The sequence below is a fragment of the Mercenaria mercenaria genome, chromosome 6 (assembly GCF_021730395.1).
Source record: "Mercenaria mercenaria strain notata chromosome 6, MADL_Memer_1, whole genome shotgun sequence".
In the NCBI taxonomy this organism is placed as follows: Eukaryota; Metazoa; Mollusca; class Bivalvia; order Venerida; family Veneridae; genus Mercenaria; species Mercenaria mercenaria.
In genome coordinates this window covers 60,649,452-60,676,927 of record NC_069366.1, presented here as the reverse complement: position 1 = coordinate 60,676,927, position 27,476 = coordinate 60,649,452, and the positions used below count along the sequence as shown (strand labels likewise).

General features: G+C 36.6%; 2 protein-coding genes across 6 annotated transcripts; one reads left to right on the top strand and one right to left on the bottom strand.

The window, feature by feature from the left end:
* LOC123548758 (peptide methionine sulfoxide reductase-like) lies at nucleotides 1-18,338 on the bottom strand. Of its 3 annotated transcripts, none has more exons than XR_008371384.1 (5): nucleotides 18,185-18,338; nucleotides 13,076-13,234; nucleotides 10,127-10,378; nucleotides 8,959-9,103; nucleotides 1-5,397 (listed from the first exon to the last, which is right to left on the bottom strand). XR_008371384.1 is itself a non-coding variant. In XM_045336289.2 (5 exons), the coding sequence occupies exons 3-5, from the start codon at nucleotides 10,258-10,260 to the stop codon at nucleotides 5,320-5,322; spliced, it is 357 nt and encodes a 118-aa protein (XP_045192224.2). In that variant the 5' UTR covers nucleotides 10,261-10,378; nucleotides 13,076-13,234; nucleotides 17,369-17,388; the 3' UTR covers nucleotides 1-5,319. The 3 variants fall into 3 exon arrangements, 1 of the variants encoding a protein (XP_045192224.2); XR_008371385.1 differs by having other exon boundaries at nucleotides 18,235-18,323; XM_045336289.2 differs by lacking the exon at nucleotides 18,185-18,338 and adding an exon at nucleotides 17,369-17,388.
* Nucleotides 17,392-27,476, top strand: LOC123548757 (glucose-fructose oxidoreductase domain-containing protein 1-like). 3 transcript variants are annotated; one of them, XM_045336286.2, is made up of 4 exons: nucleotides 17,392-17,416; nucleotides 18,281-18,381; nucleotides 25,005-25,084; nucleotides 26,260-27,476. In XM_045336286.2, exons 3-4 carry the CDS (start codon nucleotides 25,066-25,068, stop codon nucleotides 27,411-27,413), a joined length of 1,173 nt encoding a protein of 390 aa, XP_045192221.2. In that variant the 5' UTR covers nucleotides 17,392-17,416; nucleotides 18,281-18,381; nucleotides 25,005-25,065; the 3' UTR covers nucleotides 27,414-27,476. The 3 variants fall into 3 exon arrangements, with proteins under 3 accessions (XP_045192221.2, XP_045192218.2, XP_045192217.2); XM_045336283.2 differs by lacking the exon at nucleotides 17,392-17,416 and adding an exon at nucleotides 17,944-18,080; XM_045336282.2 differs by lacking the exons at nucleotides 17,392-17,416; nucleotides 18,281-18,381 and adding an exon at nucleotides 18,449-18,665.

Here is a 27,476-nt window from a genome sequence, read left to right as displayed (position 1 = left end):
TACTTTGATTCTTAAATATTCATTTCATTTAAAACACACTATGGTCAACATAAGTAACAAGTACGTACATAATAATCACTTTTTATGTAACAATCTACTATCTCAGAATAGAAATGAAAACCATCATGTGATAAAATTATTTTTCATTTATCACATTCATAAATTCAACTATTGTGAGATAGTAAATAAATAATAATTATCAATATAACAAGTGAGAATACTCTGATTATGTGAAATTTCAAGTTATTTAAGCTACTTGACAACTTATGGTATATGGTAAAAAAAATGTATAATACATGTACTTTAGAGATATTTGCTCATGATTAAAGAGATCAGCACATTATGCACTGATTTTAAGACATCATTTGAAATTATTCAATGTGTCAAACATTTTCATTTCATATTTTATGTTACGAAAGATAGCAAAGTTGTTTTAATGAATTTAGTCATGGCTTGACATCAAGTCATAAAATAATTTTCATCGTTGTACATGGAGTCCAATATTTCTAAGTTAAACAAGAGCCATGTCAGACATGGCTAATCCCCCCACCGGGCATATCATAATTGAAGGATGTGGTCCGCATCAGGGGTTTTAAGATGTGGAAGAAAGAATAAGTCAGTAGTGAGGTGGGTTACTGCTAAATTTTATTAATTTTCATGAAGAGTATAACTATGATGTTTTTCTATATGGCTACTGTAAAAAGAAGGAATGGAAAGCTAACAGGGAACAAGAGTGCCAGAATGTCACAATATATGCCCGTCAAAGCAAATTTCTTTACTCTAGCAGCTGTATTTGCAAATGGAATGTTAATTTTGTGGTTGTTTAGTAATCCTTGTAAGTCTTTTGTTTTTTAAAGTCCACAAAAAAACTCCTTACTAGGTAGAGATACCTTATATATAATAAAATTAATAAAATACACCTAAAACTGGAGAGTAACATCTATGATGTACCACAGAAAAGTGGTCTTGTTTTTTCCCTATGGTCAATTATAAAAATGTTACAATATAAGTTATTTATAGTAACAACTAAGGGAAGTTAATCTTTAAAAAAAAAAAAAAAAAAAAAAAAAAATTGCAAGTCCACACAAAAATCTTTATCAGGAAGAGACTGGTCAAAATACACCTCAAAATTGGACAAGGTTTTTATTCTTGTATCCTTTGACCTCTAAGTGTGACCTTGACCTTAGACCTAGGGACCTAGTTCTTGCGTATGACACTCCGCATCGTGGTGGTAAACATTTAAGCCAAGATATATCAAAATCCCTCCATGCATGAAGAAGATATGCTCCGGACAAATTTCTTTAAGAAAATATGATAAAGGGGAATAACTCAAAAAATAGGCAAGGTAGAGTTATTGTTCTTGCACACTGCACTTCCTCCTAATGTGTTCTATCAGTGTATGAAGTTTGAAGAAAATCCCTCCAGTACTTTAGGGGTTATGCTCCGGACAAAATGTTTTAAGAAAATATGATAAAGGGGAATAACTCAAAAAATAGGCAAGGTAGAGTTATTGTTCTTGCACACTGCACTTCCTCCTAATGTGTTCTATCAGTGCATGAAGTTTGAAGAAAATCCCTCCAGCACTTTTGGAGTTATGCTCCGGACAAATTTTTTTAAGAAAATAAGATAAAGGGGAATAACTCAAAAAATAGGCAAGGTAGAGTTATTGTTCTTGCACACTGCACTTCCTCCCAATGTGTTCTATCAGTGTATGAAGTTTGAAGAAAATCCCTCAAGTACTTTTGGAGTTATGCTCCGGACAAATATCATTGCGGACGGACGGACAGACGGACGCACGGACGGAGAGCATTTCTAATATCCCCTTCACCTTTGGTGGGGGGATAAACAAGAGGACCATGATGGTCCTGAATCGCTCACCTGTCCCAACATGACCCAGTTTTGAACTGAGTATGACGTCGTTTTTTTTCTCTATTATTTGACATAGTGACCTAGTTTTTGAGCTCATGTGACCCAGTTTTGAACCTGACCTAGATATCATCAAGATGAACATTCAGACCAACTTTCATACAGATCCCATGAAAAATATGGCCTCTAGAGAGGTCACAAGGTTTTTTCATTATTTGACCTACTGACCTAGTTATTGAAGGCACGTGACCCAGTTTCAAACTTGAACTAGATATCATCAAGGTGAACATTCTGACCAAATTTCATGAAGATCCATTCAAAAGTATGGCCTCTAGAGAGGTCACAAGGTTTTTCTATTTTTAGACCTAATGACCTAGTTTTTGACCGCAGCTGACCCAGTTTCGAAACTGACCTAGATATCATCAAGATGAACATTCTGACCAACTTTCATATAGATCCCATGAAAAATATGGCCTCTAGAGAGGTCATAAGGTTTTTCTATTATTTGACCTAATGACCTAGTTTTTGACCGCAGCTGACCCAGTTTCGAAATTGACCTAGATATCATCAAGATGAACATTCTGACCAACTTTCATATAGATCCCATGAAAAATATGGCCTCTAGAGAGGTCATAAGGTTTTTCTATTATTTGACCTACTGACCTAGTTTTTGAAGGCACATGACCCAGTTTCGAAAATGACCTAGATATCATCAAGGTGAACATTCTGACCAATTTTCATGAAGATCTTGTGAAAAATATGACCTCTAGAGAGGTCACAAGGTTTTTCTATATTTAGACCTACTGACCTAGTTTTTAAACACAGTTGACCCAGTTTCGAACTTGGCCTAGATATCATCAAGATGAACATTCAGACCAACCTTCATACAGATCCCATGAAAAATATGGCCTCTAGAGAGGTCACAACGTTTTTTTATTATTTGACCTACTGACCTAGTTATTGATGGCACGTGACCCAGTTTCAAACTTGACCTAGATATCATCAAGGTGAACATTCTGACCAATTTTCATGAAGATCCATTCAGAAGTATGACCTCTAGAGAGGTCACAAGGTTTTTCTATTTTTAGACCTAATGACCTAGTTTTTGACCGCAGCTGACCCAGTTTCAAACTTGATCTAGATATCAAGATGAACATTCAGACCAACTTTCATACAGATCCCATGAAAAATATGGCCTCTAGAGAGGTCACAAGGTTTTTCTATTATTTGACCTACTGACCTAGTTTTTGATGGCACGTGACCCAGTTTCGAACCTGACCTAGATATCATCAAGGTGAACATTCTGACCAATTTTCATGAAGATCTTGTGAAAAATATGGCCTCTAGAGGGGTCACAAGGTTTTTCTATTTTTAGACCTACTGACCTAGTTTTTGACCGCACGTGACCCAGTTTCGAACTTGACCTAGATATCATCAAGATGAACATTCTGACTAACTTTCATAAAGATCCCATGAAAAATGTGACCTCTAGAGAGATCACAAGCAAAAGTTTACGCACGGACGGACGGATGACGGACAACGGACGCTGCGCGATCACAAAAGCTCACACTGTCACTTTGTGACATGTGAGCTAAAAATTGGCATAATTCTTGAAATATTACATTCAGAGTTACATAACTTGTCACTCTAATGAAAATTATCTTTATGAGTAAATACAACAAGTTTGAATTGATCCCTTAAGCAATGAAAAAGATATTTGGTTTCATAAAAAAACTAATGCTGACTGGGGCAGCTAAAACCACACCGAGTAACAGAACAACCATGGATAAGAGTTGAAGGTAAAATGAAAGACATGTGTATATTAACAATATAACAGTATTTTGCTACCCGTTATCTTTACGACATACATTTACATACCAAATTAAAGTTTACAAAACACATTTTTTTCAACTGATAAATATTTTATTTCCCATATTTTTGTAGACACGCAATATCTGCAATTCACAAATATAAAATTATCACATGCAGAAAGATAATGTATTTTCCTATCAATTAGTATTCAAGTTGCAATACTTTTCATATAATAAAGATTCTGTAATGAAGAATCAAGTTTTCAAATTCTTATGTCCAGTGGACTAAGTGGAAAACTAAAGGAAAAATTTATAAAAATAATTATGTTTGAAAATTACAACACTATAATGCACTGGCACATAAACTTTAAACTCTACCTTAAGTACTAACAATAAATTATCTAAAGAAATAGATAGGATATGACTGTTTTATACTAGTTGGAAATGCATGTAATTGTAAGTCTACACTGAAAAATTTAATGTGAACTTTAATTTGGCATGCAGCTGTACTGATTGAATATAAATTATAAGAATATAAAAACAGTGGAAATTACACACTCAGCATTTTTTTGAATGATTACAAATGTCAGGCATATGTAATGATTGTAAAACAAAGGCCATATTCCTTTGACTGCTTGAACCAGTCTTCTAAAATTCTAGACTAGTCTTCTAATTGTTGTCAAAGGAACGAAATAAGTACACTGTTCTGCTCTGGTACCCAACTCTAGTGAGATTACCTAAAGTGGATAGGAACCCAGACCTGCTTTCCAATTGCTGTAAATATTTATCATGTGACTGTTTTGTCTGCACTAGATGCAGAATCTTCTGAGTAGCCAAAGGAATGTGGCCAAAATTTTCATTTTGCCTCTGAACAAGTAGCCTCAACACCATTTTCAAAAAATTCCAGGATAAATTTCCAATTCCCTGTATAGATACATAACTGCCAGTTTTCTAGCATGAAATGGAGGAAGACCAAAGATGTTATCAAATACTTTCCCAAGGCAGACACTAGCAGTACTGCACAAATATCACATGACCCATGTAAAGAAGTTCACATACTAGTATTATATTTTTCTACAAAATTTATTTTTTGCACTTTATATCACCTTCATTAGCCTTGTTTCTGTAGAAAGAACTCTGAACAACTCTAAAATTTGTTCATCAGAAATCTGCTAAAATGTTTACTGTAAGGGAGACTACTGATTTAGATGTTACAGGTAATCTCAGATAAAATTGCCTCTCATCAGTAACAAACTTAAAAACTGTTCATTAATGTCCCAACTCTGAAATTGATAAAACTTAAGACTTTGGTAAATATGGGTTCTAGGTTCTGAGATTTTAAAAACTGAGTTAGGATACCAGTCTCAAAACTAGAGCATCTGACTGGTTGATTCTGAGCTCGGTCTTGAAACTGACCAATGGCAACATTTGATACTTGTCTCCAAACTCAGTTTTGTTATCTTAGAACCTGGATTAAAGTAATTTTACCTTCTATCTTGTTCAAAGAAAAATGTAACACCAGTAATCAACCAATAATTCTACTTGTAATAAATCCATAAGAAATAACATTTTCTAAAAATTTACATATAAATAATGGTAAAAACAATACAGAATGAAGTCAAATTTGAGCAAACTGTCACTCCTAGTATCTTTTACTTTTCTTGATTTGTTGCTGTACATATCCAACTACAGATTCTTTGATGTCAAGGTCATCCACTTCCTGTAAACATAAAATGGTTTATCAGGTTTAATGCAAGCTGTTCAATAATGCTGAATTATGTTCTTCATATCTAATGAACATTGTGTGTGTGTGTTGGGGGGGGGGGGGGGGGGGGGGGATTTCATCGTCTTCTCGGGGCACTCTCCTTATAGTTCATATGGAAAACATACATTGAAAGCAAATTTCTCTGCAAACTGGAAAAGATATAAGCAATAAATATAATATAATTGCTCAGTTCCTATAGAGTGGTGAAACCAGGTCTTGGTGAATACCAGTTCTTGGCGTAATTCTTACAAACTGGCATTTTTTTTTACATCCTTAATTGTAATCAATTTGGTACTACTGTAACAATAAATTCAAACAAAGATCTTTGAAGCTGATTATGATGAACAAGAGATCACAGAGTGATCTTGGCGCCCACCAATGTGCCATTTTTGAGTGTTCCAAATTTCAAGACTTATTGACTAGCTCAAGGTCAAATTTCATTTCCGTACACAACACTGTGCATGTGGTCCAAATTCAAAAGCTGTAGCTTGAGAATTGTGAAAGTAGGTCACTAGATCAATTTCAAGGACAAAGTTCTTTGTACACAAAACTATGCATGTGCATCAAGTTTGAAGGCTGTAGTTTGAGAAATTTGAAAGTAGGTAACTAGGTCAATCTTAAGGTCAAAGTTTATTTCGGTACACAAAACTATGCAAGTGGTCCAAATTTGAAGGCTGTAGCTTGAGATATGTGAAAGTAGGTCACTAGGTCAAAATCAAGGTCAAATTACACTTCAGAACACAAATCTATGCATGTGGTCCAAATTTAAAGCCTGTACCTTCAAAAATGTAAAAGTAGGTCACTAGGTCAATGTCAAGGTCAAAGTTTGTTTCGGTACACAATCCTATGCATGTGGTCTAAATTTGAAGCCTGTAGCTACAGAAATGTGAAAGTAGGTCACTAGGTCAATCTTAAGATCAAAGTTCATTTCGGTACACAAAACTATGCAAGTGGTCCAAATTTGAAGGCTGTAGCTCGAGAAATGTGAAAGTAGGTCACTAGGTCAAAATCAAGGTCAAATTTTATTTCGGAACACAGAACTATGCATGTGGTCCAAATTTGAAGCCTGTACCTTCAAAAATGTGAAAGCAGGTTACTAGGACAATGTAAAGGTCAAAGTTTGTTTCGGTACACAAAACTATGCATGTGGTCCAAATTTGAAGGCTGTAGCTTGAGAAATGTGAAAGTAGGTCACTAGGTCAAATTTCATTTCGGAACATGAAACTATGCATGTGGTCCAAATTTGAAGCCTGTACCTTCAAAAATGTGAAATTAGGTCACTAGGTCAATGTCAAGGTCAAAGTTCTTTTCAGTGCACAAAACTGTGCATGTGGTCCAAATTTGAAGGCTGTAGCTACAGAAATGTGAAAGTAGGTCACGAGGTCAAAATCAAGGTCAACTCATGTCAAGGTTCATCTTGCCACTCAAAACTATACATGTGGTCCAAATTTGAATGCTGTAGGTTATTAACAAGAAGATTTTAAAAGCTTTTCCCTATATAAGTCTATATGAACCTTGTGACCCCCAGGTCGGGGCCATATTTGACCCTAGGAGAATAATTTGAACAAACTTGGTAGAGAACCACTAGATGATGCTACATTACAAATGCCAAAGCCCTAGGCTTTGTGGTTTGGACTAGAAGATTTTCAAAGTTTTTCCCTATATAAGTCTATGTAAACCATTTGACCCCCGGGGCGGGGCCATATTTGACCCTAGGGGGATAATTATCTTTGTAGAAAACCACTAGATGAATATCAAAGCCCTCTAAGGCCTTGTGGTTTTGAACAAGAGGTTTTTCAAAGTTTTTCCCTATATAAGTCTATATAGACCATGTGAACCCTAGGGCGGGGCCATATTAGACCCCAGGGAAATAATTTGAAACCTCTTGGTAGAGGACCACTAGATGATGCTTCATACCAAATATCAAAGCCCTAGGCTCTGTGGTTTTGGACAAGAAGATTTTCAAAGTTTTTCTCTATAATAATCTATGTAAATTATAGAAATAAACAAAGGGCCATAACTCAATAAAAAATGTTGAACCAGTCTGATTTTCAGGAGGATACAACTAGGGTACCAATACATCATTCTGACAAAGTTTGGTCAAAATCCCCTGGTAGTTTCTGAGGAGATGCGATAACGAGAAATTGTTAACGGAAGGGCGGACTGACGGACGGAAGGACGACGGACCACGGATGATGATGGTGGGCTAATAAAAAGAGTCTATTTCCTAACAACAAAGTTTAATACTGGAAGCAGCATTATTTTTGGGTAAAATTTTCTGCCTGTCCAAGGAGCCACATTTTTATGGCCGAGGCTATATACACAGCTAATGTGTCTATAACATATCATAGACATGGCTGTTTTCTATGTACAAGGCTATAAATATATGGCAGCCTTGGCCTTAATATGTTTTTTGTATGTCAGCAATGTGCCTAAGAAATGATCGACATGGCAGCAAGACCTATAGTTATTGTAAGAATCTACATAAGGGGTATCTGCCATAGCTACAAGAATTCTGCATGGATGACCAAGAAATGTTCCTGTGAAGTTTGGACGACTGAAATTGTGGATGACAGACTGAAATTGACAGACTGAAATAGTGGAGGACAGACTGAAATTGTGGATGACAGACTGAAATAGTGGATGACAGACTGAAATAGTAGAGAACAGACTGAAATTGTGGAGGACAGACTGAAATAGTGGATGACAGACTGAAGTTGTGGAGGACAGACTGAAATTGTGGATGACAGACTGAAATAGTGGATGACAGACTGAAATTGTGGATGACAGACTGAAATAGTGGATGACAGACTGAAATAGTAGAGAACAGACTGAAACTGAAATTGTGGAGGACACTGAAATAGTGGATGACAGACTGAAGTTGTGGAGGACAGACTGAAATAATTGTGGATGACAGACTGAAATAATGGATGACAGACTGAAGTTGTGGAGGACAGACTGAAATTGTGGATGACAGACTGAAATTGTGGAGGACAGACTGAAATAGTGGATGACAGACTGAAATTGTGGAGGACAGACTGAAATTGTGGAGAATAGACTGAAATTGTGAAGGACAGATTGAAGTTGTGGACAGACTGAAATTGTGAAAGATAGACTGAAATTGTTAAGGACAGACTGAAGTTGTGGACAGACTGAAATTGTGAAGGATAGACTGAAATTGTGAAGGACAGACTGAAATTGTTAAGGACTGACTGAAGTTGTGGACAGACTGAAATTGTGAAGGGCAGACTGAAATATTGTGAAGGATAGACTGAAATTGTGAAGGACAGACTGAAGTTGTGGATGACAGACTGATGAGATACCAAACGATCCTACAAGTTCACCACATGCATTTCATGCTCATATGAGCTTTGGACTTTCTACCAATGCTGTGGTGTGTAAAGGGTGGTAAATTAAAGTATTGAAAGAATATTCTGTGCATGTTTATCTCATTATAGAGAACATTCAGTATGAAAATATGCCTCCCACATGTTCCATCACTCTACTGCTTTTTACCTTTAGGAACCCTTCTTCTGTCCCATAACCAGAAAGGTAGCCATTTAATCTACAAGCAGCCTTTGACTTGATCAACTCTTCATCTGTAAGATTGAGACGGTCAATTACCTTCGAGTGACGACGTAACATATATTTCTGGTGATAGCTGTAAATAACAAACACACTACTTAAGCAAGTAAAATATGTAAAAACAAGTGAACTAAGTATTGCTATGCGGCAGTGTACCCTACAGGAAAAGGGACTTATTAGCTCAGTTGCAGCATAAGCTAATAATGTGATATCTGTCAATAATATAAAATATTAGTCTATATTATATATACAAAATGTTATAAGGTAAAATGTTTGTGTTTCAACAAATCTGTAAAATGTTTGTGTCTGAAAATCTGAACTGATATGCCTGAATAAAGTCAAATCTTATAACATTTCTTTTAAATTGGTGGGAAAATACAGAAACAAAGAGCTGTTTGTAAAACAGATCACTCGAATATTCAACATTTTTCAAGTCATTCAAGGGCCTTAACTTTCATTAAGTCATGTCAGACCTATGTTACCAAGTGTCTAGACACTGTAAGCTTGACCAATCTTTAGAAGCAATAGCAGTCATCTTTTGACTACAGTCAATAACACACTGGTTTGAAGGCTGTAGCTCAAAGCAGTCTTACACTACTGAGAAAACACTGTTTTAGCCTTTAAGTCACTGTGACAATGACCTTCCACTTACTGACATAAAAAGCAATAGACTAAAGTAGTAGTGGTCATCTTGTGGTCTGACACAAGAAATCATCCAATAAAGATTGACAGTCCTTGGCCAAGGTACCATCAGGATATTGATTGGAAAATACTTTCACTAATGAAGTCACTGTTAACTGATCAGAATCTTTGATAAATGAGCTGTGAAACAATAGGAATAATCTTGTGACAACAAAAAAGTTTAATCACTGTAGGCCCAAGCATTCTAAATTTATTCCTCACAAACAGTTTTCAGTCCTTATGTCAATGTGACTTTGACCTCTGACCAGAGGACCCCAAACATAATAGGTCATCTTCTGACCAGAGACAATCATCTAGGAAGGTTGAAGTATTTTCTGCTTATTACGGTAAATCATAAACTAAGGTGTACTTTTCTGCTGACAAATAATAACATATACCCCTTTTAAAAAGAACTTACTCCTCAGCATTATAGAAAGGTCCAGCTTTCTGTATGAGGGTTACAATTGGACGAGCTATGTGCTTCTGATGTTCTGTTTTAGTCTTCTCTGCAAGTCTCTGCTGTGTTTCATCATGGTAAAAGATGGCTGACATATACTGTCTACTATGACTTGATGTTGGATTGTGCCACTTCCAAAACAGGTTAAGCAGGGTCTCATAATTTGTCTTGTTTGGGTCAAACTCGATGTCTACTGTCTCTGCATGATCCCCACTGAAAGAGCAATATACAGACAAAGTAAAACATTGTCCAGTTACTCAATTACAGCAGTTTATATCCACGTGTTTGTGCACATTGCAACTGTATGTAAGACTGTTAATATCATAAGAAATATCATGATATAATATACTAACATAACAACAGGTTGACAATTTTTTTGCTGTGTTTAACCCTAAACATGCTAAACACACAATGCGACTCTGCCTTTGAGACCAGAGTAGATCAAGATCAGCCTGCTAAGCCATTCAGTTAGTATATTTTTGGTATGCACCCCTTTTTAAAGTTAATGGTACTGTTCAAATTGAAAGATGGACAAGTTCATAACAGAAATTTTGCAGGGAAAGGAATAACATCATGACACAATTACAAGTCATACTGTGAATTCCCAGCTTCTGAATCTGGGTTTTACTGCTGGCAAGAGTGAGCACCTAACCCTGCTTGTTATGGGTTCAACACTAGTGCTGTATTTTTGTTTCTTTGCATGTTACTAACAGGTAATTTCTCAGCCTGTGCTATACTGGCAGGCAACTTTTTCCATAGGGAAATACTGGAAAAGAAAAAGGACTTTAACCCAAAACCTTTGACCTTTGGAACAGCAAAAGCCCCTTTGTGACTTGTCCTATAAGGATGCACAGTACCCTGGGGGTGGATACACAGTACCCTGGGGTGGATACACAGTACCCTGGGGGTGGATTCACAGAACCCTGGGGGTGGATGCACAGTACCCTGGGGGTGGATGCACAGTACCCTTGGGGTGGATACACAGTACCCTGGGGGTGGATGCACAGTACCCTGGGGTGGATTCACAGAACCCTGGGGGTGGATGCACAGTACCCTGGGGGTGGATGCACAGTACCCTGGGGATAAAATTAACTAACAACTTCCCTACATACAATGTAGTTCATCACCAGGAACAAAAGACTTCAAACATACTGTCCACTGTTGCATTGCCAAGTGATTAAACTTTTCACCTCTCAATTTACAGTCTTGAGCTTTACTGTTACTAATGAGACAGTGTGCTCCACTATTTTTCAATGCTGGATAGTGAAACTTGGCACATCTGAGGAAACTGGAGCTGTCAATGTAGTGTTTAATGACTCCAATGGTGGATGATGATATTGCACTATAGCTCGAGTCTGTGTCAAAAATAATAACTTATACAAGAGATCACAGAGTGATCTTGGCGCCAACCATTAAGCCATTTTTGAATGTTCCAAATTTCAAGACTAGCTCAAGGTCAAAATCAAGGTCAAATTTGATTTTGGTACACAACACTGTGCATGTGGTCCAAATTTGAAAGCTGCAGCTTGAGAAATGTGGAAGTAGGTCACTAGATCAATTTCAAGGTCAAAGTTCATTTTGGTACACAGAACTATGCATGTGCTTCAAATTTGGAAGCTGTAGCTTGAGAAAATGTGAAAGTAGGTACTAGGTAAAAATCAATGTCAAATTTCAGTTCAGAACAAAAATATGCGTGTACTCCAAATTTGAAGCCTGTAGCTTCAGAAATGTGGAGGTAGGTCAGTAGGTCAAAATCAAGGTCAAATTTCATTTCGGAACACAAAACTATGCATGTGCTCCAGATTTGAAGCCTGGTCCTTCAAAAATGTGAAAGTAGGTCACTAGGTCAATGTCAAGGTCAAAGTTTAACTCGGTACATGAACCTATGCAAGTGGTCCAAATTTAAAGGCTGTAGCTACGGAAATGTGGAAGTTGGTCACTAGGTCAAGATCAAGGTCCACTCATGACAAGGTTCATCTTGCCACTCAAAACTATACATATGGTCCAAATTTGAATGTTGCAGGTTATGGACATGAAAATTCTTAAAGTTTTTCCCTATATAAGTCTATATGAAACATGTGACCCCCCGGGGTGGGGCCATATTTGACCCTTGGGGGATAATTTGAACAAACTTGGTAGAGAACCACTAGATGATGCTACATTACATATATCAAAGCCCTAAGTCTTTGTGGTTTGGACAAGAAGATTTTCAAAGTTTTTCCCTAATTAAGTCCATGTAAACCAAGTGACCCCAAGGGCGGGGCCATATTTGACCCTAGAGGAATAATTTGAACAATCTTAGCAGAGGACCACTAGATGATGTCACATACAAAATATCAAAGCCCTAGGCCCTGTGGTTTTGAACAAGAGGTTTTTCAAAGTTTTTCCCTATACAAGTCTAAATGAACCATGTGACCACTGGGGCGGGGCCATATTTGACCCCAGGGAAATAATTTGAACAATCTAAGTAGAGGACCACTAGATGATGCATAATTAATAAAATGTTGGTGCAAGAGTTATACATCTTGTGTTATATAATGTGGGTGCTGAGTTGGAGCACTACTTCAATTTTGAATCAAATGGATTTCGCAGTAACTGAGATATATAATGAAACTGCATCAAAATTAACCTTAAATTCCAAGTAAAAAGGGGCATAATTCATGAAAAATTGGTGCCAGAATTATGCACCTTGTGTCATATGATGTGAGTGATGATGCTGAACAATCATTTTAAGTTTGAATCAAATCCATCAAGTAATTACAGAGATATGAAGAAAAAGAGAAAGTGTAAAAAAAACTTTAACCAAGGTGGGGACGTGGAAAACGCAGATGCCGGGTCGAGTAGGATAGCTCTTCTTATATATCGTATAGTGAGTCGAGCTAAAAAGGCCTTGGTTCTGACAACACTTACATGTTTCTGTATGTGGGATTAATTGTGGATCCACCAGAGAAGCCAACACGAGTCCTCACCACTCCCGGGACACAGCCAAACTGTGCCTCGGGATGCCAAAATCAGCTCATTGCAAAAGTTGCTCTTCTCAAAAGTCCTCCAGGCATCTTCCTTCTGAATCTACAAATAGTTTCGACAAATGAATGATACTTTCTTGCAATACTGGACTTTACAAGAGAATCCACAGCAGAAAAAAATTATCCAAGACAATATATAATACTTTAAGGGCACTGAACTGCTGATGGTACAACAACATAAGAAAAGAAAATTTTTAGATATAAGGAAATTGTTGCTATTTTTCTTAAGGCTTGGAAATGGAAACACATGAGAATAAGTTATTATTACTAAATTATCCATTCAAAATTGAAAAGCATTTGTAACGGGTACCAGAGGTAAATTGTCTTAATTATAAATAAATCTTTTAATTCAACAGTTATTAGATACATATTCCTCCGTAGTGTATTGTTTTTAGAAAGAGTGAAAGTTTTTATTGCTGTGATGGCCCAGGTTCAATTCCCCGACTCGGCCATGTATTTTTCTTGATCTGGCATTTTTTACTAGTTAAGAAACAAACATTTGTGTTCAAATGTTCATAATAACTTCAATCTTAAAGAAAGATCTGTTTTAGCCGATATCTGTCAGTGCCTTTAAGGTAGCGGATCTTAAACGAAATTTGGCAATTCTTGAATTTCAGTATGAATAAGAACCCTTATTAGTAAAATTAGCCTTCTTCGGACATTAATATAGCTCAACGTGTACATGGCTCTCCATTGAAAATGGAGAATGCCAAAATCATATGAAGACAAGCGTAAATTTATGATTGTCACTATATGTTCCACTACCTTAATGATTTTATTGTAACATCTCAATACAGATGATTCAATCTGGTTAAAACCATGTAAAAATGCTGCACTTAGCAAGACTGTGTAATTCAATAAGACTTTTACACTGCTACATTGTATGTGTATGTAGAATTAGTTGGGAATTCATTTTATTCAACATCATTTTCAACAACACAGTGTTTTTCAAAACATACTGTATATTAAAAGTGGATATTTCTCAAGTCGAAAAGTTAGCGAATTCGGAATTCTAGACATTTTGCGTGTTATTTGCTAATTCAATTTCTAACTTGAGTAAAAATAGCACTTCATAAGAATTTAATAATAAATTTTGAGTCAATAAGGTTTAAAGACGTATCCAGGAGTTACCAATGCACATCTTTTTGCGCATTCACTTTTATGTTACAAACAGTTGTTAAACTGTAAATGCGGATAATTTAGCAGACACATGTATGTAGCCTGATTATGATAAAGACACTCTGATAATTTGTTAATAACATAACAAAATGTTGGCCGGTATGATATGAGTGTGTAAATACGGCATTATAAACAGGTAAATCACACACAGTAAATAAATCACAAGAAATGTCACATGAAATATTTATCTAACCATATAATGATCCTCTACTCTATAATACAGTTTATCAAAGAGCCGGACTTAGTGCAGGGCTGGCGAAATCTGATTTTGACTTGCTTGTCCATTTTTGTCATTTGCTATCTTTTACTTGTCTGTATGATAGTTATATAGTAAATTCTGGTCAATTTTCACTTGTCCATACAAGCTTAGGGACAACCTGGGCAATACGAACAATTGAATTTGCCACCCCTACATGTTCATATATATGATATGTATATACAGAGCCAGCTATGTAGACCTTTAGTCTAGGTAGCTGGAACCAACTTAGTAGACTTTTGGACTAAGCAAAGAGCTGTAAAAATAAATAGATCGGAAACTTGAAAGGCATATAAGGCAAATCTCGCCAAAAAAACGTGACAACTGAATGCATGATATCTCATTTACCGGAAGTGGCACATTTTCCATGCACCATTTTGTATGCGAAAGCAATTATTCATCGGTAAATTAATTATAACCGTATGACCGCGCTTCTTTTGATGGTAAGAAACGTGTACTTTGTGTCTTAAGACTATTTCACATTAAACTAATGTTGTTTTAGAAGCTAACACGTATTTTAAATGTAGTTTTAAAGGTACAAATTGTAACTCAATGCTCGCCGATGTTTGTTTTTACTAAGATAAGGCCAAATCACGCTCACATTTATTAAGCATAACATATGATGCATATTAAGATAGAAATAACTTTGTACCCTTCAGTTTTGTTAGAATTACTTCCCTTTTTCAGATTTTCATGATGCATAATTTTTGAAGTCCAAAAAATTGTTTTAATGCAATGTTTAAAACAGAAAAGAGTTCAATGGCTTTCTATTGCTCCAAATTTGTGCGCCAATACCTTTATTCTATATATTTAGGGTTAATACTTTGTTTCTAGTGCAGATATATGAACAATTTTTTTTACAACTTACATTATAATGTTGTAAGTGAGAGCACAGTAAAATGTATACATTTTTGTAATAGCACAGCAATTTAGAGCATTATAGAAAGCCATTGAACCCTTTTTTGTTTTAAACTTAACATCGGAACCATATTTTTTGGACTTCAAAAATTATGCGTCATAAAAACATGAAAAGGGGAAATAATTCTACCAAAACTCAGAAGGCAACCAAGTTATTTTAATTTTAATTTGTATCATATGTTATGATTCATAAATGGACCAATTTTGAAGGAAATATCTTCATTATTTTTCAAGAAATATTATAAGTTTTTATGTCGAAAGCCCGATCGGGCAATGTTACCAGCCTGTTTTATACTTCTTTGGACTAGGTAGCCCAAACCAACTTAACTAAGCCACTGCCTAGACAGTAGTCGAACTAATCCGACGTATACAGTCTGTTTTACATTGTGACGGTCAAACTGTAACGGTGGTTGCAAAAGTCTGAAATTAAAAAGCAGCCACTCAGCGACAGTAAGCTTGTCTACCTAGACAGTAACAGAAGCTATGACTACCCTAACGCCAGGTGGCTCGCAGTGCGCCTGATAAATATATCACATATTATAAAACTGTATTCTGTTTATAATGAAAGATCTATTTTGACAGCGTGCCTCATGATCGTTTGCTTTATAAACTTCACAATTTGGCATTTATAGGGTCTAGCACTAAAGTGAATTAGCAGTTTCCTGTCAGACAGACTACAGTGTGTTAGGATAGGTTCATCAGTTTCAACATGGTCGGAAGTCATAAGTGGTGTTCCACAGGGCAGCATGCTCGGCCCTGTGAGTTCTGTTTTTGTGCTTCATCAATGATTTACCAGATGTAGTGAAGGGTCTTGTGAAGATATTTGCTGATGATACCAAAATTTATTCTGGTGTTTCGGACATGACACATTGTGAAAGTTTACAGTCAGATTTGGACAGCCTGTGTAATTGAAGTTTGGAATGGAAACTTTCGTTTAATGCAAAGAAGTGCAAAGTTCTGCATATTGGAAATAGTAATGAGCATTACAGATATACAATGCCTGATACAGATGGAAATTATGTGTATGTTGATCCAGTACAATCTGAGAAAGATTTAGGTGTAACTTTTGATGAGGGCTTGAACTTTGAACAACATATTATCAACATTACAAATAAAGCTCAAAGAACCCTTGGGATTATACATAGGTCATTCCAGTATTTCGACAGGGACATGTTTCTCACAATATACAAATCTCTAGTTAGACCAGTTTTAGAATATGGATCCAGTGTGTGGTCACCATTTTTGAAAAAAGATATTAGAAAAATTGAAGACGTACAACGCAGAGCAACCAAGTTGGTTCATGATATTTCACATTTGTCATATGAGCAGAAGTTTAGGAAACTGGGTCTTGTAACATTAGAATACAGACGTGAATGAGCTGACGTTATACAGATATTTAAATCAGTTCATAAATTTGATGATATGAATTGGGACAAAATGTTCAATTTATCTGTGGGTGGTCTTCGCGGACATCATTTAAAATTCATGAAGAAAAAGTGCCGCCATAACATTAGGCTTAACTCATTTAGTCAAAGATCCATTTTTTACTGGAATGCTGTAAGTGCAAAGACTGTGAATGCTGAGTCAGTAAATGTGTTTAAATCACTGCTGAACAATGATAATTGGAATGCAAAGAAATTTGTGCCAAGTTGTTATTGACTTTAGTATGACTGTAAAGTGCGCACTCATAGTTCATTAAAACTTATTAGTATCAATTAGTTTTGAGATATACTCAGAAGATTCTTCACAAGAGGGGCCAGGATAGCACAGCTAATATTACGGCCCGAAGATCAAGGTATCAAGGTAATGGACCCTAGAAGAGACCTTGAGGGCATGCAGATACCAGACACTGATCTAGAACGTCAATGTTATGTAACTTCATTCAACTTTTCCAGTCGGAAGTGGCTATTCCTACGGTCCCGTAAGAATAGCCTCCAAGCTATTTCTACGGCTCTCCCATAAGAATAGTGAAGTAGCCCACAGGTGGCTATTCCTACGGCTCTAAAGACAGTTTTGTATGTCCATCTTGTATTGCATTGTACTGAATTAATTCAACTGATATATTTTCGAACAAAATGTTTACTTTTCAGTATCACAATTAGAGGAAGTGAGTTTGAATATAGGAAAAGGCTAATTTATATGTCAAATGGGCAATATTGTTGTCATCACATGAGCCATACCTCGGGGAGGTCTTATCACTGAGAACAACGTGTAACATGATATTCAAAACATGATGTAAACTTAGAATAATGACATATTTATTACTCACACTTTTATCATTACATTCATTGATTTGTTGCATATATCTATACATATATATCATTCGATGACAACAATATTACACATAGACATAAATCAGCCTTTTCCTATGTTCGAAATCACTTCCTGTTCTCTTGATTTGATACTGAAAAGTAAACAATATGTTCGAAAATATACCATTGGAATTAATTCAGTACAATGCTATTCAAGATGGACACACAAAACTGTCTTTAGGGCCGTAGGAATAGCCACCTGCGGGCTATTTCACTATTCTTACGTAAGTTACGGGAGAGCCGTAGGAATAGCCTGTGAGGCTATTCTTACGGGACCGTAGGAATAGGGACTTCCTTTCCAGTCATTATCCTCTCTTTGACTAATCACCTGTAAAATATCGTGTATTGATTTCAACGTTAACGTAATTTCGTTCACACCTTTAATCGAAACTTGTTTCTTGATATTTTTTTTTTCAACAATCAGTTTCAACAGACGAATTTCAAGAAAGCGTCTACAAGTAGACAAGCAATCAGTTTCCAAGCGTCTGTCCGAAAAAAAAATACAGGAAAGATCTCCCCAACTGGGTAAGTCAAAAGATGAGTCACTTGCATCAATCTTGTACTTTAAGTCTTAAGAGGAATAGATCTTGAAGGCATGTAAAAATGTTTTAATATATTTAATTTATTATCTTTTTTTTTGTTTTAAACTATGATATCCTCGTGTGATTAAAAACGCGTTGTGTTCATTAAAGATTACTTCCGGTAACAACTGTCAAAATCTGAAAGAAGTTTCTTGCTTTTTCGTATAAATATGCCAGACAAAAGCTACGTTTGAAATTAAAGGAGACAGAACAAGCGCTTATGATACAGTAGGTACCCCAGAGTCATGTTGTTTACCTCGCCCAAATACGGTATCATCCAAGCTATCCTCCGCGAATGCAAGACATTTCGACCCCAGACACTTCGACCCCAAAATTGAATTTTCTTGGACATTTTGACCCCAGGCCAAGGTGAGCTTTTGTGTCTGCTCGATGTCCGTTTCATTCATTATCAATCAGGTATTAATATAGGATATATCAAAGTTCATTCTTTCCAAGAACTGTTACAGTGCTTTAGGGTATAGCGGATTTTAGGGATAGGTTGATAAATTTTATATTTAGACTTGAATTATTGTATAAATTTTCATATCATTCTTTTACTGGCATGCAAACAGACATATTGACATACATTTTAAATATTTTCTCGTTGTGTTATTTTTCATATGTCATCAGATGTAAAATAAAGCTATCCCCTATAGACTAAATCAGTGCGTATGTAAAAAACGTCAGTGAATGAAATGTATTTGATAGAAATTTAAAAAGCTGAATGTTTTTGAAAAGAGAATACATTATTATTCTGATTTATAGTAAAGAAGTCTTGGAAAGTTTGTTAAGATGTGGATTTTAAACTAATAATGTAAAAAATGACCAAAGCTATCCTGTACACCCTAAATCAGCTCATATGTAAACAATGGCGTGGAGAGAAAAAACACATGAATTTCTATGAAAAGCTGACTGTTTTAAGAAGAATAGATGTTTTCTGTCTGATATACTAAAAAAAAACTAAAATTGTCATTTCTTTGAATTGGAATGCAGGAAAAATTAGTTAGCTATCCGCTATACCCTAAAGCACTGTATCACATGGAAAATATTTCCGGAATCTAGTGTCACCACGAGTCTGGATGCCTTCATATCCTCCATCCAACTCGTCCCGCTTGTGCCATCCATTGTTTAAAAGGATCACAGTATTAATATGAATTAAGGCACCGCCTAGCATGGGGATTTATCTTTTATATATCCACTTACAAAGAAATATTCAACGCTCAATAAAGTGAAACTTCGCTCTAAACAGTAGTTTACATTTAGTGTCGTCATACCTCTTACAGCGAATATCATACTTTGCAAAATTTACGGGAAGCCGTGACGGTGACGTCATTCAGCGTTCTCGCACTGGCTTTAGGATTTTTTTTGTTTGTTTGCACTCCACGCAGAAACTTGACGGCCTTTACACTTCCTTTACACTTCCTTACTGTTTTAAAAGTGTTTTTCAGTTGCATGTCGGTTTTCATTACGAAAAAGAAGTAAAATAATCATGTTGGCGCGGTTTACGAATTTCTATGACTGATTCGGGGTGCTCGGATGTTCATGCAGACAACCAGTCTGTGGTGTGTACATAAACCGGAACCGGAAAACAACGAAAAAATTGCCTCAGAATATGCAGACAACAAAGACGAATAACTATATACGGATGCTACCGTCTCGGGGATTTTCATCCCCTATTATATAGTGTATATACATGTTGGTCATTAGACTATTTTATGGTGTAGTGCGTAACATCAGTTTGAAGGGACAGTTGAAGCTGCGGACGTGTGCATAATTTTTAAAAAATGTCGGAACTCTCCACTCTACAACGATGTACAGTCACCTTTCCTCCATGTCAATATCTACGTAGTGGATGTTGGCAACACCAAAAGGAAAAACTTTGAAAATCTTCTTGTGCAAAACCATAGGTGATATGGCTTTAATATTTGTTATGTAGCATCATCTAGTGGTCCTCTACCAAGATTGATCAAATTATCCCCCAGAGTCAGATATGGCCCCGCCCTGGGGGTCACATGGTTTGCATAGAATTGTATCGGGAAACCTTGGAAAATTTTCTTGTCCAAAACCACAGGCCTAGGGCTTTGATATTTGTTGTGTAGCATCATCTAGTGGTCCTCTACCAAGATTGTTCAAATTATTTCCTTAGGGTCAAACATAGCCCTGCCCTGGTGGTCACATGGTTTATATATATAGACTTATATAGGGAAAAACTTTAAAAGTAAAGTAAAGTTTCTTGTTTAACGTGGGTAGTCGACGAAAGTCCCCGCCTGGAACGGATGGAACAACTTATTTCCAGCTGAGCCCACAGCAGGTGTCATATTTACCTCCCCAGCATCCAGTCTAGGCCGATACTGCTGGAAACAGTACCGATTCAAGCATATCACCCAGCACTGAACACTATTCTGGATATCAGCCGTAACCGGCAGTCAAACCCGGACCGCTGGCATTGTAGTCCAACCTGCTAACCACTGACTCCCTGCCAAAAATGAAAATCTTCTTATCCAAAACCACAGGTCCTAGAGCTTTGATATTTGTTATGTAGCATCATCTAGTGGTCCTTTACCAGGATTATTAAAATCATGCCCCTTGGGTGAAAAGCATCACCACCCTAGGGGTCCCAAGCTTTACATAGACTTACAGTGATCTGCCGAGGATCAAAAAAGGTGAGGACAAATGTCCCCTAGGTATGAAAAATGTGGAGACATTTTCAGAATCTTGGGGACAACAACTTTTGACCATATATGATTTTAGACTTAATCCGAATTTTCTGCACACTTTGGGGTTTAATTTTGTAATGATTTAAGTATTTGAGATGATAAGGCAGTCAACAGATTCATTTTCAATTTCACCTGCTGAGACATTGGTGGAGAACGGTAAGCAACAGTGGTTGGAGAACGGTAAAACGCATCAGGGTTTCTGTGGTCTATGGAGCTGTTTATGAAGCGACATAAAGTAATAAGACGTAAATTATTAGACTGAACGTTTTTCTTGTCTGCAGATACAGAAATATAGCTTAAAATTGTTCATTGTCTTTTTGCTGGCGAGTCAAAGTGACGTTTTTGCGGGAAACTCTTCAATTGGGGTGCAGAAGAAATGTGAACGATTCGTACTAATTTCCGGTCGTCCACAGGCACATTTGTCCCCAAAATTTTTGTAACGCGACAATTGGTGCTTCTAGACATATTTTAGCGCGACAATCGTAATTTTTACGCGACTTTCTCGCGTTATCACGGCCTTGGCAGATCACTGGACTTAAATATAGGAAAAAAAACTTTAAAAATCTTCTTGTCTTAAACCACAAGACCTAGGCCTTTGATATTTGGTATGAAGCAATGCCCGGTGGTCCTCTATCAAGATTCTTTAAATTATATCCCTGGTCGGTGGAGAGAAGGCCCCTAAGGTCCCAAATTTTACATAGACTTAATTATGAAGGAAAATACTTTAAAGATCTTTTTGTCTGAAACTGCAAGGCCTGGGCTTTTCATATTTGGTATGTAGCATTGCCTAGTAGTTGTCTGTCAAGGTTGTTCAAATTATCCCCCTAGGGTCAGATATGGCCCTGCCCTGGGGGTCACTTGGTTTGCATAGATCTGTATAGGGTAAACTTTGAAAATCTTCTTGTCCAAAACCACAGGCCTAGGGCTTTGATATTTGTTATGTAGCATCATCTAGTGGTCCTATACCAAGATTGTTCAGGTTATCCCCCTCGGGTCAAATATAGACCCACCCTAGGGCCTCTATTGTCCTCTACTAAGATTGTTCAAATTATTGCCCTGGCGTGAAAAGAGGCCCCACCCTGGGGGTCCCAAGTTTTACATAGACTTATATAAGAGAAAACTTTAAAAATCTTCTTGTTTAAAAGTTCAAGGCCTAGGCCTTTGATACTTGGTATGTCGCAATGCCTAGTGGTTCTCTAACAAGAAAGTACAAATTATGCCCGGCCCCCTGGGGTGAAAAGCCCAGGGGGTTACTTATTATATGAGTTATACAGGAAAAAATACTTCAAAAATTTTCTGATCATATTTCCTACACTGTTTAATTATAATTACCTGATGACCCCAAGTAATTAGGGGTCACTTGACCTTGACCTACTTTTCTTATTTTTTTAAGATACAGCCTTGAAATTTGGATGACATATACAGTTTTGCACACCGATCTTAAAACTGACTTTCAGTGACTATGAATATGACCTACTGACCCACTTTCTTAATATTTTAGCATCAGTTTGACATTTGAAACATGCAGCTCACATTACTCAGGTGAGCGATCCAGGGTCATCGTGACCCTCTTGTTTATTAGTATATAGAATTAATGCGCACACCTGAGAAACATTCAATATTTTGATGGTACATATAAGTGTGTTATACCATTTCAATGTAATATTTCTTTTTGGATAAATCTCACTGATATTTAAATATAGGCTAACCTTTATTTAATTTCCAAGTATATAGAGACTAATAGACAAACAGACAGACAAATACTTTAACTATTCAGTGTATAAAATAGAACTTGACAGCGTCTTATTACTTCCTTTCAAAATAATTGGTTATATACACAATGGAAATGCATAGGCATTAATATTATCTAAAAGGCACACTTGGTAATTAAACAGTTTTTTAAATTTTTAATGTTAGGATAATTGAGTAAATTAAATTTACTCAATTATCCTAATATTAAAAATTTTCCAAACCAGTATATTACATCAAAGAAGTATTTTTATAGCTCTTTGATCACATTTAAAAAGAAAAGGATAAATACACCTTTTTTTCAAATAAATTAACATCTTTTAACCTACAATGCATATCATAGATTGGGGTCGAAATTACCAAGGAGTTTGGGTTGAAATGTCTTTGGGTCGGATTGTCTCTTGGGAATGAAATGTCTTGTGGTTGAAATGTCTTGCTAGCTCTTCCGCAAAGGAAAAAATGTGTCCTACAATTTACAGTTATTACAACAACCACCCATTTTTATAAACAGGAAAGTATGTACAAAACTACACATTTTCTAGAAGTTCTTCGGCCTTATCCTGGAACAGTCCCCTCTGCAGAATGAAGTGTGTTATCCCTAAGAGTGTCTTAAACTTATAGATATTTAATTATAACATTCAGAAGGGTTTATAAGTCAACATATTTTTTACAGTGTCTAGCCGCCTGGTAACCTGACGCCTAGCCTGTGTTCTACCATCTGGTAACCAGACGGCTAGAACACAGACTAGGCGTCTGGTAGTCAAATATGTTTTTGGGACAGCACAATAAAAGATCATGAAATAAGTCATCCCAATAAGCCAAATAAGTAAGGTTAGTAGTCAAAATAATTCGACGTTTAGATTGATTTATATTTGTGACAGGGCAATCTAAAGTGTTGGGATATTGAGATGAGGAAATTTAATAATTAATACTTAGTCTAAATATTGTTGAAAGGAATGTTGAAAATGGTTAATGACACATAGAATGTAGATATGTCACAAGCATGTTAATGTAGGAATGTCTAACATTTCTCATTTGTGACTTCCTGTGCATCATATCCTCGGAGTGAAACATTTCATCTTTGTCATCATCTTTGAAATTTCTGTTTGTTAGTATTTTGCCTCAGCATAATTATCTACCACACAACAACAACAACAACAACTCCAGAACGCATTTAAACAGCATCAGTAACTTCATCATCATCAGCAGCATTTTTGACAAATATTGATGAGAGTTATCGTTTAGCCACTTGAAATTATCATGAAAAAGTTCTAGCAATATAATTCTCACATGAAAAATACTTAATTCATGAACAAATTGATTACCAGACACTAAGAAAACCCTCAGAGGACAGGTTAGGTGTTATCAGACAGCTAAAACGCATACTAGGTGTCTTGTTACTGGATGGCTAAACTCTTCAAAAATTAAAATGTTTTGATGTCGATTGGTGATTTTCTTTGTTTGGCTGATTTTACTGTTTATGAAAGAAACACTATTTTTGTTTGCTGGAAATTTGTTGTCAGGGATGAATTTTGAAGATCTCTCTCTCTCTCTCTATATATATAAACAAAACAACAACACTAGAAAATAATATTTATCCATGTAATCATAATAAAATTAGCCTACATCTTGATCTAATTTTTATAATAATACAACAGTGAATAAACACACAATGGATGAAGTGACCTTACTTCTGGAGCAACCCTCAGGTAGAGCCTTATTATTTTCAGTGTGTAGTAGGGTCATTATTAGGTTCAAAGTTCAAGGTCACAGAGACCTGACTTAACTTAGAACTGTAAAAAAAAAAATCCAGAATCTAAATCAGAAGTTATAAACAATGTATATTTGAGCCATGCCATGAGAAAACCAACATAGTGGGTTTGCGACCAGCATGGATCCAGACCAGCCTGCGCATCCGCGCAGTCTGGTCAGGATCCATGCTGTTCACTGACAGTTTCTCCAATTCCAATAGGCTTTAAAAGCGAACAGCAAGGATCCTGACCAGACTGCGCGGATGCGCAGGCTGGTCTGGATCCATGCTGGTCGCAAACCCACTATGTTGGTTTTCTCATGGCACGGCTCATTTCTGTTTTTATTTCAGTGCCCAAGACTATGTAAGGCTGTGAGCTTGTTTTGTGTTGGTACTTCAAACATTTGCAGAGATGAGGAAAATGCTTCCAGGTAAGAGGTGTAAGGGGTTGTCTCACTTTTGCAATGTTTACTTAATGATTGTTCTGAAATTCACTCACTGAAAATATTTTGTTCAAGTGGTTACACATGTATCTAACAAATAACTTGCCCAAATACAGTTGTTTGAGAAACAGGGTTAGGTTTACACACAGTCTTAATAAAACTATCAACTCACCCACTTAGCTCAGTAGGGAGAGCATTGGTCTACGGATCGCGGGGCCTGCTGTTACATGACTGAAATACTGTTGAAAAACAGTGTTAAACCCAAAACAAACAAACAAACTTAATCAAACTTTGACACTATGTGGCTATAAGATTTTGGTCAGATTTGATTGTTGACCAAATTAGACCATATGATCAAGAGTTATGAACATTGCTAACACTACACTTTCAGTTCTTCACTTGTCCTGTAGACATATATATGTATGAATTAAATTTCAGTCATAAGTAAAAGACCATGAGATCAAGATTTGTGGCCTTTTCCTAGAAAGAAGTGGGCTTGTTGTAAACTATTACTCATTCATGCAAGTTAGATTTTAATGCATATTCTAGCATTCTGCTGTTATTGTCACTTTTCGGGGGTGTTTTAACAAGAGAGAAAACGTGTATTAACGTGTATTAACAGAGAGATTCTCGCACTCACATGCTGTTATAACACCTTTTTATATATGCGCGTTCCGTGGCAAAGCGTAAACGCATTACGGTCCTGAAACCGATAATTAAAACGGAAATGACGTCAAAGTGAAAAAACAACGTAGACGTTCCCGCGCGTTTCATGGAATAAGGACGTTGAGGGAGAATGTATTCACTTATTAGGGTTTAATTTTTCGTGATTTACGCTAGAATAGCGTTAGCGCATGTTTTTTCGTGTTATAACATCTTCAGAATCCCTTGGGATACGTTGGTACCCTCGCCCTACAGGCTCGGGCACCAACCAATCCCTCGGAATTCTGCAGATGTTTTAACATGAAAAAACATGCGTTATCCCTACATGATTACCATCAAAAGACAATGTGCAGCTTTGTCAACAGTATCATGTTTGAACAGCTTTTACAGACTTCATGTGTTTGACAGTTTTACTGAGTGTCTTCCAGTTATATTAGTTTATATTTTCTGTATATACCGGTAGATTGAAAATAATGGCATTGGTTTTACATTTGTTTCAGGTATAGGAGTATTTGGAACTTCTCCAAGCATAAGAACATTTGTGGCCATCCTTAATTCCTGTGGATTTAGAGTTGTTGCATTATGGGGTCGGGTAAAGGCGGAGGCAGAGCAGTTAGCAGTGGAGCTCAATATCCCTGTCAGCACCGACAATGTAGATGAAATTCTACTGAACAAGGACGTTGATGTGATTGTAATTAGCTGTCCACCTCATATGCAGTCACCTATAGCAGTTAAAGCTCTGGGCATTGGGAAGCATGTGTTGTGCGGTACACCAGCAGGACCCACTCAGGTTGAATCTCTTAAAATGGTACACGCGGCAGGATATTATCCAAAACTCGCAGCCAGAATGATTTATGGTCTCCGCTTTCTTCCAACTATAAACACTATGAAGCAATTAATTGAGGAAGGTTTCTTAGGCGAGTTAAAAATTTGCGAGATCAGGGTTCATTTCTGGAACTATCCGAAAGAAAAGTTTGATTGGACTTGTGACGAGATAATGGGAGGAGGGGTTTTGAATTCTATAGGAAGTAATCTCATTGATATAGTCACCTATCTTACCTCACAGAAAGCCATTAGTGTTCATGGTATGTTGAAAACTTACACAAAACAAACAGAGAAGATCAATGGTATAAGGGAGATAACTAGTGACGATTTCTGTTCGTTTCAGTTAGAGCTGGATTATGGGGCTTGTGCAACTGTGACGATCAATTCCCACATGCCGGGACAGTTTTATCAGGAAATCACTGTTGTAGGAACAAAAGCAAGACTTACTGCGAAGGGCGCCGATCTGTACGGACAGAAAAATGACTCTAGAAAAGAAGAACTTTTACATTTCGATCCAATTAATTTTAAGGAAGAAGAACGGTATGGTGTCTCTGAGAAGACGAGGTCAGTAATACCAACGCCGTACCTGAAGGGAATCATCCGTATGATGGAGAATGTTAAAGAAGCTTTTGATAAGGAGGAAGAAAGACAAAGTTACTGTCAGGAAATGTTGGAAAATGCGGCAACATTTGAAGATTCTTTGTACGTCCAAACTGTAATAGATGCAATTAAAGCGTCCAATCATACAAAAGAGTGGGAGAAGGTGGAGGTGAAGAACGATGAGCCAGCTCCAAGTCCAATTCTGCCACACGGTGCCAGCAAAACATAAACTTCATAACACTAGTAGAACCTACAGTATTTATTGTATGAACTATCAGGGCCTCCGCTGTCG

Bases quoted from the DNA above. Each gene is read 5' to 3' on its own strand.
- LOC123548758 (XM_045336289.2), bottom strand. From the start codon at position 10,260: ATGTCAGCCATCTTTTACCATGATGAAACACAGCAGAGACTTGCAGAG. The intron at 9,104-10,126 runs GTAAGTTCTTTT...TGTTATTTACAG, and splicing joins CCTTTCTATAATGCTGAGGA to CTATCACCAGAAATATATGT. The intron at 5,398-8,958 runs GTAAAAAGCAGT...TTATGTTTACAG, and splicing joins CAGAAGAAGGGTTCCTAAAG to GAAGTGGATGACCTTGACAT.